Consider the following 11,916-nt stretch of genomic DNA (forward strand, 5'->3'; position numbering starts at 1 on the left):
TGGCTCGCAGCCGTGCATCGGGGAGCCTGAGGCTGGCACGATGTTTTCCTGACTTTTTCCAGGGGCTGTTCATCAAGCTGTCCTGGAGCAGCCTGGCTGGATGAAGCACAATTCATGGAGTCAAAACGAGCAGGCACGGCCGATGGTCCTGCTGGAGCGGGCTGAAAACCATGGCTTTATCCGGACCTGTGGGCTGAAAGTGCTGAGGATGAGCAAGTGCCATGTGAGCTTGATTTATCTTGTTTTCCTTGGCGAAGCGACGAGCAAACACAACGGGGGCGGAAGCAGAGCAAGCAGGCTGGGAGCTGCCCCTTAGGGCGAGCAGGAGCCGGCTGCGGGCAGGACCTGGCCCCACGCCTGCGCCCCGGGACTGGGCAGGGAAGGGCCAGACCCCCGCCAGGCAGCGGGGCCAGGGACCACCCTGCCCGGAGCCGTGGCTGCTCCTGCCCATGCACACCTCTAGAGATACATACACACATGTATGGATATGCACAGCTCTCGGCTCACACCCCTGTCTGTGACAGTGTTTGTGTGTATATATATGTATATGTATATATGTATATATGTATATATACCATATATACATACATATAGATACACAGAGCTTAGGTCTGTGCACACACCTCTGTGTATGTGTATATATAGCTACATGCACACACCCCTATACACATCCTCCGTGTGTATATATACGCACACAATATCTATACACAATATCTGTGCAGAGATGGACACACCCTCCCCCTCTCTCCCTACATACACACAAATTTATATATACATGCATTGATCTGTCAGCACTCAACTTTATATATATATACACATATGTGTGTGTGTACATGCAGACACAGGTACATACATACATGCATGCAAAGCCACCCATCCCCATTTTTTTATATATATATGTATATATACACATGCACACATAAATAGATATATAGACAGACAGGCCACCTCTGCTGTGCCTATCGTAACCTTTATGATATAAACTCCTAAACTTTAGAGATGTAAATATATGCTATCTAGATATTATAAAGTTTAGGAGATATATATATTACATGCCCCCACTGTACATATAAAGATAGGTAGATCATATGTATGTGTATGTACAGTGTGTGTATATATATTTATTATATATAAAAAATACAAAGTTTAGGAGCCATACATAAATAGATCATGTGTGTGTGCATGTGGGTGTACAGTGGGGGTCTGTCTATACTTCTATAGACATGCATATATAGACTGTACATGTATAGATTGATCATATATATATATGTGTACAGTAGGGGCATGTAATATATATATATAACATATATATCTCCTAAACTTTGTATTATAGATATAGTATGTATCAATATATATAAAGTTTAGGATCCATAGATAGATACATTATATATATGTATGTGTGTGCACAGTGGGGATATGTAATATATATATTTATTATATAAATATTATTTATTTAAAAATATATATATAAAGTTTAGGAGCCATAGATAGACAAATTATATATATGTGTGTGTGTGTGTGTATCTGAGCTCTGCAAGCCCCCCAGCCCACGGCCGGGGAAGGCCAGCAGGGCAGTGGAGCTGGGGCAGCCGCGCTGTCCCGCGTATTTTCCTCTTCCCATTGCTCCAGACCCGCGGTTCATGGGCTCTGCAGGGAGAATTAGCCATGCCCTTTCCCCTGCAAATGCATCCAAGCCAATCTGGCCTTTTAATCATTTTTACAGATCATTACATCTTGAGAGAAGGGTAAAAACCTTCATTAATCCTCCGACACCATCTGCGCAGTGAAGCCGTTTGTATTACTCACCGTTTTGCCCTTCACAGGCGGTTCCCTGGGGCTGGTGAGGGGTGTGGGGGACGGTGCCTGGGACCCCCAGCACACCGGGGCTCGGGGCGTGGGGACGGCGCCTGGGACCCCCAGCACACCGGGGCTTGGGGCATGGGGACAGCGCCTGGGACCCCCAGCACACCGGGGCTCGGGTACCCAGAGGTGCTCTGCTCTGCAGAGCAGCTGAGTCCCGTCCTGCTGCTCCTGGCTCCAAGCTGAATGAAAATTAACTTCACCCACAGGAAAAAGAGTTTCTTTCATTCTTCTTTTTGGGATACATCCCCTGCAAGGACAAGCGGGCGTGCGGGCAGCGTTAGCCTTTTACTCTTTTTCCCACAAACCCAAAGAGCGATGGACTCCACACCGGTACTGGCAGCTGGTTTGGGAAAGGGCTGTTTCACTGCAGTGCTGGGGCCAGCCACCAACCCGCAAAGCCAGGTGGGTTCGCTTGATGTGTGACTTAAATGATATTCACAGTGGGTTTTAATTAAACTAGCCAAGTAGCCCACTGGAGAAGAGTACTTTACTTCACCCTCTAAGTGTCAAACCGCTTCGTCTCTTATCTCCCACTTAGACATTTAAGTAGCTCGAACTCTAGCGTTTATTCAAACACATTTTTCCAGAACTCAAGCTGGTTCTGCTTGCTTAAAATATGCTATTGTTTTGATTTAATGCAGTTTCATTTTTAATAGGGTTTGATGTCTTTGAAATACAGTAAACCAGAGATGCTCGATAGACCCACGGGAAACCTCAAGAGTAACGCGATTTTTAAATGAGCTGCTTGAACAAACGCGCTAGCTATGCGGAATCCAAGGCAGGACTGGTTAATTAAGATGCTTTCAGAATAATCTGTGCTGGCTTTCGCAAGCACTGAAGATGATTATAAAAGCTTGTGTCCTTAAAAACCTTCTCTCCAAGGGGAGTGTGACCCTGGCAACAATTTGGGGTAATGTAAAGCATAGTTGCTAATATTTTACCACCTTCACAGACATTGCCTTAAAAGATGCAGTTTTGTGAAGCATTCTTCACAAGAGTCTACTATGGTACTAAATTTTATACTTGACTCCCTCCCAACATTTCAGCAGTTCAATAAATTGCATGAGGAGGCTTCAATTTAATTACATAATTAAATCAAACGCCATCATGTTCTTATGAGATTTGCCTTATTAACAGAGAAAAAACCAGCACTTTTTTCTTTCCCTTGCTGTCTTCCTGAAGTTCCTAAGTACCTTCAGAGTAATTTATTTAAAGTAACTGACTTCCTAGGAGGAAAAAGAACCAGCATCTGTAAAGCTGCCTGCGTGAAAGCAGAAACTGCTGGTTTTTGTGGCTCTGCTCTGGTATTCCTGCCATCTAGTGTTGCAACACGGAATCTGAGGACAAGGAAATTAAAACAATTTCATTAGTTATCATGGTTTGGTAGGAAAACTTAAACCTGCAACAAAAATTATATGCATAAGAAAGGCTCTTGGCTACAGGTATTTCCTCCTTTGTTAAAGGCATGCCGAAAAAGCCAGGGATGGTAACACACGGTCATTACGACCAGCCAGGAAGAGCTTGGAGAAGCCATCGTCCACGGCATCGCTTCGTGGCTGCAAACTCTTCCCGGGACCCGCCCCGAGCTGTCAGGTACCACATGCAAACAACTTCCCCTGTGTCCAGGCTTCCTTCCCCCATCAGCTTCAACTAACACTCAAACCTTGCACTTTCCAACGTTATCATTTCTTTATTCATTTTTTAGGGCCAAATTATTTAGAATTTCCTTTTGAATTGAACTCAAGAGTGCATTTTTACTGTGGACCTGTGAGAAACATATGGATAAATCACGCAGAAGCAACACAGGGAAGACCCTGGTGTGAAGACAGCAGGGATGTTGGACCTCTTCCCAAAATAATCCTCCCGAGTTCAACAGAATGCCTGCACATCAGAGTGGAGGCGAACGCCTCCGGGTCTCGCCGCTGCGAGCTACGGGACAAGATGTGGGGAGAAACACTGAAGGCAGCGGCCGTTTCTCAGGCGCGTTCAGTGCTCTGCCGGCGACGGAGCTACGGCACTCGGCTCAGGCTCACGCACGCCGTCACCTGAACTCTGCCTGCGCCTCGCTGGGAAAGAAAAAGGAAAGCCAACAGGAGTGAACTGCCAGCACGGCGGGGGAAAGGCAGGGACCCTGCATCTTCCCCGCTCCTCCTCCTCAGCATCAACAGCGTGTCTCACACAGGACACTGAAAACATGCCCTAAACCCTTCACCAGTTCTCTGTGGATTCAGTTACTCAGTGATAAACAAAAACTACTGCAGAGACAAGAAGTTCGTGATACTGACTCAGCTAAATCATCCCTTTAATCCAGAACTGACTCTGGAATTAGGGACAATAAAAATCTTTATAGAAAACAGACTTGTTTTACACGGTGAGACTGCTTGGCACTGCTGGAGTGAGTATTTCAATCTGGTATCTAGCTTGAACTACAAAAGAGTTAGAGCTCATTATTGCTAGACGCTTTGTCACTCTTCTAGGCACAAAAAACACCCCTGATTTTATCTAGAGGATAAAAACATCTTTTGTGTTGGTTTTGGGGTTTGTTTTTTTTTTGATGTAGCAAAGTCAGAATGAGAAAAATCTTGGTGTCACCTCTAGTGCCCCAGAGTCAAGATAAAGTAGTAAATATTTATCACTAAAATACAACAAAAAGAGGTACAGAATGTGGAATCTGGCAAATAGCGTTTTACATTATTACAAAACTGAACCTCTCCTTGCAGAAATTAGCAGTTAATAACAGGACAACCGTGCTGTCTGATGTTAAATATGACAAATGCTACAGTGCCTGCAAGTACAGTGATGACTTTTACTGGTGTCTCAGTCACACTTGGAACAGGGCACAAGCAGTTCTCTGCTACTGTTCAATTTCACAACTTCTTCAGGCAACTTAACAGTTCTTCTTTATCCATGTGGTAGCCACTCTTCTTCCACTCTTCCCTTAACTGCTGTAGCGCTGCTCCGATTTCTTTTCCAGAGGAGATACCCATTTTTCTTAAATCATGGCCACTAACAGGAAAAGAAGGAACAGTCCATTGCTGCATTTCTTTTAAAAGCTGTTCTTCTCCTTGGTATTTTAGAAGCTCATAGATCTTGGAATTTGTGTTAGCTTCCCTAGACTAAAAGGGGGAAAAAAAAGAAAAAGAGAGACTTCACTATGAAACAGTAGAAAACAGCTCAAACTGTGCTCAGTACAGCGTTATTCCCATGACATCTTATTAGGCAACATCTGGATGACGAGGTGGAACTATGAAAGCGAGGATCTCTTCTGCCTCACAAGTTTTGAGACTCAGTCCTAACTTGGAGGCTCTGGGAGATCCTCGGAGACTTCTTGAATTCCAGGTAATAGCTGCAACCATTACCTTCAACCTCCAACTTGAGAGGAACCGTTACCTTTCCCACGGGAGACAGGCTGCTGTCTCTCGCCTTCAGTCTCAGGCGCCGCCGTGAAAGTGCAGAACTTCACCTGAAAATTACCTGAACTTTGCTGTGGAAGAATGTCACAGTTTGCCTACTTAACAGTGCTCCTCACGCAGACCACAAACTGATGCTCCAGGAACTGCACCACGTTCAATACAGGATTCAAGGAGCTGAATTTCACGTAAAAAGCTGGAGTCTCTAGAGGGCCAGATCCTGTCTCGCGTTTTAATGCGGAAGGGGAGACCGGCTGGGACAGTACGGCAAACTGTCAGCCCCCAGGTACGGTCACAGGGGGCTCCTCTGTCAGATGACCCGGCACGACCTTCTTCAGCCTGACTGAAAGGTAGGCTTTTAAATCCAGTCCCAAAAATGCCACAGAACACAAGGTGTTCAGAACTGCTAAAAATACGGTGGGGGTTTTTTGTTTGCTTGTTTCAAGTAATTTCTTAAAAATTAATTGAAAGCCTCAATATTTTGGATGGGAAAGAAAAAAGCTTCTGAACCCAGGTAGAAATGTCTGCTGTTTATCCTCCTGCAAAACTAAGCTCTGCTAAAGGAAAAGAATCCTTTTACAGCAAAGTTTGCGCTTTATGTTGCGGAGGCGTGCCAGGACCTTTGCAACAGCTCTTGTTCATTTCTGATCCCCTCTCCAGAGGAAAAACAACGGGGAAAACCAAACCAACCCCACCTTAGTCAACAGGAACCAGCGTCAATAATACAGAATGATATTCTTCTGCTTACTGTGATGATATTACACTGGGAGCAACCTAAATTCGGCCAATACTTTTTATCAGTACATCCCATCTGTCTGATGGTAATATCAAGGTCTTTAAAATCCTGGCAAAAATTTGCCTAAGACCAATAAACAAGCCTGCCAATGAAACAGCTCTTACTTAACCCTTTCCGGCCCTTTCTTTCCACTCAGCACTGTCATCTCTGCTACTCTAAAACTGGAAATTCAACATTTACCTGGAAGAACAAAATAACGCCATATAAAATGCACTTACATCCATTATGAAGTCCTGATATGGTCTAAGTGGTTCCGGACCCGCAGCTTTGGTTAGCTCTTGCCGGTGCTTCACTAAAAAAAGGCCAAGGTTTTTTTCTTCTTTTGAGATTTTCAGCCTCAGGTCCAGGTTTGTGACATCATCCTTCACCTTGAACAACGACGTCAGCACAGTCATCGGCTTTGGACACAGATTTTGAATATTTTTAGTGACTCTGGCGAATTCCTCTAAACTTCCATCAAGTGGTAGGCCTAAAGGGATGAACACAAAAAAGACCAAGAAAGAGCATTAGTCAGAAATGTCGATGTTAACACAGAAAAAAAAAAAATATCTAATTTCTTTCTGGGTAAAAAGTTTTATCTCGCTTCACCATGCTGCAGTTCTGTTTGCATATGATACAGGAGTAGGAAATCAATCTTCATTTCACTTTACCTATGTATTGGGCAATATCCAGCTCATACATAAGTCGAACCAAATGATGTACATGGTTTCCAAGAAGAATTTTTTTCAGTTCCACCCAAATCCTTTCTCCTGATATTCCAGCCAAACCTTTGGCATTTTCTTTAATTGCTTGCAGCGTACTGGGTTCATGATCATCAGGTTTTTCTGCGATTCTTCCATAAAACCTGCCCAAATAAAACCTCTGCGTGTTAGATGGAGAACAGTTATTCCATTGATTACTGCTATTCAGAGAATCAATGTCATGACAGTGTTAAATATTCTAACTTCTAATACTAGAGGAAATTTAACAATATGACAGTTACAACTCTTTTTACATCACTGATCTCTTTGTGCACGTTTCTGAAGCTTTCTACAATGCTTAATTCATTTCTTTATCTAGGAAATGTAAAACCTAGTACCTGAAATATCTCAGGATTCGTAAATAATCTTCTTGTATTCTCTCACTTGCCTTTCCTACAAATCTAATTTTCTTGTTTTTCAAATCTTCATAGCCATTGAAAAAATCATACAGCATCCCATCCAAACCTAGAAAAAGAAGAAAAAAATAGAAGAATATGAATTTACAAGCACGGCAGGCACTATTAAACACTCCCATTTGAAAACACAGCAGACAAGTTGTGCGATTTCACCTGGTTTGTCAGATCATCTCACAGATCTGTACAGACCTTTCAGCTGACAGCAGTACGTACAAACAAAACCGAAACAGACTGAGAGCATCTGCTGGTTTAATTTGAAAAGAAGTGTTTCATCCAAGTATTTGCTTTGAAAGAATTTACCTAAAAACATGGAATTGACAGTCAGATCCCTCCTTTCAGCATCCTTCTCCCAGTCAGTGGTGAATTCCACCTCTGCATGTCGTCCATCGGTGACAACATCTATTCTAAGAGTAGTAATTTCAAAATTCTGTTCATGGAGCTGAAAATCCCACAGACATTGTTACTTCATCACAACCATGAATATAAATGTAAAAGCTGTATATTTTTCCAGCCTCATGTTTGCACACAGCGCTGAAGCTGGATACATGCAAACCAATATGTACCATGTTTTCATACAGACAACCGAGAAATACAAGCGCCCGAAAATAATCCTTCATTATTCATTTTCTAGATAGCCTGCAGAGATCTTCCTGCAGAAGATGGACTAAGAGGCAGAGGAAGGAGCAAGGCAGAGGGAGCAAGACTTGGGAAATCAGGAGCAGGAAACACTGGGATCAACCTCCCCACTTTATCCGACCGTCTGGGTGGCCTGCGCCATCATCTCTTCTAGTGATGACACAGCAGCATGAACGAGTTACGCAGAGGTAACGTGCATTAAAATATAGTAATTAACTTAATTCTACAAACAAAAAGTAATCAAAAAAAAATCACTCTGTACTTTAAAGCAGGGTCTCATTTAAACTTGCGCGGTGATACTTTAACACAGGAGCATGCTAGCAGTTTTCTACTCGATAGTTTGAAAAGATGCAAGTCAAAACATCACCAACCCGGGCAGTAATGGTTCCATGTTTTTCTCCTTTGTTATTAATCAGACGAACCCCAGCAGATGTGAACATCTCCTTCATCTCTGCTGGCGTAGCTGTAGTGGCAAAATCTATATCCTGTGGTGTCATTCCGCTCAGTAAATCCCTCACAGCACCTCCGGCTATTCTCAGCTCGTAGTTCTTCTTCTCAAACAGTTCTGGGGAGGAAAAGGAAAGCATTGAGCACTCTCTCGAACAAAAACCATTGCACGCTGTTAGCCAGAAACTGCGTTTTCACAGAGCAAGTTACAGAATCACAGAATGGTCGGGGCTGGCAGGGCCCTCTGTGGGTCACCCAGCCCAACCCCCTGCCCAAGCAGGGTCACCCAGAGCAGGCTGCACAGCACCGCGTCCAGGCGGGGCTGGAATATCTCCAGAGAAGGAGACTCCACAGCCTCCCTGGGCAGCCTGGGCCAGGGCTCCATCACCCTCAGAGGGAAGAAGTTCTTCCTCATCTTCAGCTGGAGCTTCCTCTGCTTCAGTTTGTGCCCATTGCCCCTTGTCCTGTCGCTGGGCACCACTGGAAAGAGTCTGGCCCCGTCCTCCTGACCCCCACCCTGCAGATATTTATAAGCATTGATAAGGTCCCCTCTCAGCCTTCTCTTCTTCAGTTCCCAGATGTGGGGACGCATCCTCAAACGTGCGGCAAGCAGCAAGTACCTCACGGCTTCACGCAAAACGCACGGATCAGGGAGACAGCTCAGCACCCGCATCCACCTCCCCAGCCGCTTCTGACAGGTTTTTTCCGGCGCGCTTCTGATTCCCTCGACATTAACAGGCTGCTAATTGATACCGGACGGGAGGCGAGGGGCAAAGCTCCTCTCTGCAGGCCTGCGTTTCGGTTCTCCTCACGCCAACGCCATGGGGGGACATTTTTGGGCGGCCGCGGCTCGTCCCCCGACCCCGATGCCCAGGACCCCCCACCCCTCCGGGTGACCGGGCCCCACTCACCCGCCACGCTGCGGAGCCCCGGCGTGAAGAGCGCCTGGAACTGCGGCGACTGCAGCTTCATGGCGGCCGCCCAGTGCCGCAGCCGGAGCGGCGGGAACACCCGCAGCCCGGCCCTGCGGGGCAGAAGCAACACCTCAGCCCACATCCGAGGGAAGAAACAGCGGCGCGACCCGTCAGCCCGGCCTCCCTCCTCTCCCTCCCTCCCCGCACCCACCCGCGGGGCTCCCGCCCAGCTCAGGAGCCCGCGCTAGGCCCGACGAGCCGGCTGCTGCCGCCCGGCGCCGCCCGATGAGGTAACGGCGCGACGCGGGCCGGCCCGCCCCTTCCTCCGGCGGGAGAGCGGCCTAGGCCCGCGGCTCGGGGCCTTCCCCGCCGCCCCTCAGCGGGGCCAAGCCCCGTTGAGGGGCGGTGGGGGAGGCCACGAGCCCCGCGGCGGGATCATTCTGGTGTGTGGGACAGAAGGGCCTCAGCCTGGTTGGGGGCTGTGGAGCCGGGAGGGGTGAAGCCCTCAGGGGGGGGCTGCCCGCCGCTTTGGACTCGCTTTTGGCCTGGCGGAGAACGACAGCGGGAAGGGAGGGAGTTACAGAATCACAGAATGGTCGGGGCTGGCAGGGACCTCTGTGGGTCACCCAGCCCAACCCCCTGCCCAAGCAGGGTCACCCACAGCAGGCTGCACAGCACCGCGTCCAGGCGGGGCTGGAATATCTCCAGAGAAGGAGACTCCACAGCCTCCCTGGGCAGCCTGGGCCAGGGCTCCATCACCCTCAGAGGGAAGAAGTTCTTCCTCATGTTCAGACGGAACTTCCTCTGCTTCAGTTTTTGCCCGTTGCCCCTTGTCCTGTCGCTGGGCACCACTGGAAAGAGTCTGGCCCCGTCCTCCTGACCCCCACCCTGCAGATATTTGTAAGCATAAGCAGCTCGGTGTGGTTCAAGTATTAAGTTCATATCTGTCAGCCTGGATTGACAGATGTTTTCTGTACTGTGTGGAGATGCGCGGGCGAGACGAGGACACGGGAGTCATGGGGATTTGGTACCGTTTGGGAGGGGGGGGTCAGTACTTTCCTGCTCACAAATGTAGTTTTGCTGTTGTGAAATTACCAAAATGTCGGCACGTTTGGCCAACTGCCCGTCCCCGGGGCTCGGGAGAGCCGTGGCCTTCGTCACTCCTACCAGTGCCACTCCTGCGAGGAGGCATCTCAGCAGGGTCCGCAGGATTGGAGCTTGAAGGCGGAGCTCACTCAAATGCGAGTTAATTGGGAGTGCAGTTGCCTTTGAAGTTCGAAGCCTGGATAAACCTCTGTCTTAGCAAAGAGAGTGCTACAGGTCTCTCGGGAGTGGGGAAGAAACACCACACAGATCTATGCCGTGTTTTAAGCACCGAGAAGATCGGCACCTCCCTGCAGAAAGGAGAATGCCTGCGAGCACAAAAGTTTTGTGGGGAATGACCTGTTCCAAAAAACCATCTCGGATCTGCAATAACGTAGTCAGGCCTGTGTAAGAACATAACTTTTTCTTACCCTTTTTTTGTGGCTGCTGCTTCTTACTGAATTCCTGCTTCACCTTTAGAAATTAGCTGTTTTTTACAGAGGCATTTCACTGTACCTGAGAGCTCTCTGCCCAGTAATTAGTTGTTTATTCAGAGACACACAGGCTGGCCAGACCTTAGGAAGTCACCCGATTTATCTCTGTGCCTGATGGCAGGCTTTGATTAGGACTGTCATTCCTGGCTGATGTTTGTCTCTAGATGCCCAGTGTCAGAGTTTCTTTCAGTACTCGGGCGCCTGGTCCACTGCCTCCCATCCCCAGCGCTGAAAGCTTTCCCTGATATCTAAGCTGAATTTTGCTTGTCATTATCTTCTAGTCCCGGCCCAATGGATTTGGAGAGCGTGTGAAAGCCTTAATGTGTGACATTTCTGTACAAGCCTTAACTTGTTTGTTCACAGGTACTTTTCTGGTAGTATCCTTTGCTGTGTACTGGCTTCTCTTTGTCTGCTCCGTGGCTTTCTTAAGCGCAGTAGCTGAGCGAGACACAGCCCATGTGAGCAGAGGCTTTATCAGCGCTGTGCAGAGCGGAAGGATTGCTTCATGGGTCTTGCAGAGAACGCTCGCTTTTAGCTGACCTGGGGTGCCTTTTTCACAAGTGCATCACCTTGTTTATTCCTCTTCAGCCCCCTCTTCTATCTTCTTCTGTCCTCCAAAACCCCAGATCCTTTTCTGTGGAACAGATACCTAATCCATTGATAACTGATTATTTGTAGCTAGCCATTTCCAGTTGATAATGCCTAAATACAGTTGAGAGCTTGTCCGTGTTGAACACCACCCAGTTTCCACCAATTTGTCAAGAACGTTCTTAATTCTAGTCTTAGCCTCCAAAGCGCTCACCTCTCCCAGCTTGTGTCACCTGCACTTTTAATAGAGTTCCCTGTACTTGCAATCCAGGTTGGTTGTGAGTCATTAGCCTTCTTCTCATCCTTCCTATAAATCCATTACATATAGCCCCACTTTCTGCAGGGTCTCCTCTAGGCCCTTGGCTTGGTTTCTGCTGCTTGTCCTGCTTGGTAGCCCGTGTTACCCAACCCCGTGGATCGCAATTCAAAGCTCGCAGCATGAAGTTTAGAAGCTGGTCTTGCTCTGGTGCCGGTCACTTCTCACAATACCACTGATATCCACGTGGCTGTACGGCAGGAGCATTGGACA

General features: G+C 47.3%; 1 protein-coding gene across 2 annotated transcripts; it reads right to left on the bottom strand.

Annotated features, from left to right (window-relative positions):
• Positions 1-4,342: 4,342 nt before the first annotated feature.
• TRNT1 (tRNA nucleotidyl transferase 1) lies at positions 4,343-9,517 on the bottom strand. 2 transcript variants are annotated; one of them, XM_075432613.1, is made up of 8 exons: positions 9,434-9,517; positions 9,220-9,332; positions 8,233-8,426; positions 7,526-7,664; positions 7,148-7,274; positions 6,720-6,913; positions 6,288-6,538; positions 4,343-4,979 (listed from the first exon to the last, which is right to left on the bottom strand). In XM_075432613.1, exons 2-8 carry the CDS (start codon positions 9,278-9,280, stop codon positions 4,731-4,733), a joined length of 1,215 nt encoding a protein of 404 aa, XP_075288728.1. In that variant the 5' UTR covers positions 9,281-9,332; positions 9,434-9,517; the 3' UTR covers positions 4,343-4,730. The 2 variants fall into 2 exon arrangements, with proteins under 2 accessions (XP_075288728.1, XP_075288727.1); XM_075432612.1 differs by lacking the exon at positions 9,434-9,517 and having other exon boundaries at positions 9,220-9,412.
• Between the last annotated feature and the right edge of the window lie 2,399 nt (positions 9,518-11,916).

The sequence above is a fragment of the Opisthocomus hoazin genome, chromosome 11 (assembly GCF_030867145.1).
Source record: "Opisthocomus hoazin isolate bOpiHoa1 chromosome 11, bOpiHoa1.hap1, whole genome shotgun sequence".
NCBI lineage: Eukaryota > Metazoa > Chordata > Aves > Opisthocomiformes > Opisthocomidae > Opisthocomus > Opisthocomus hoazin.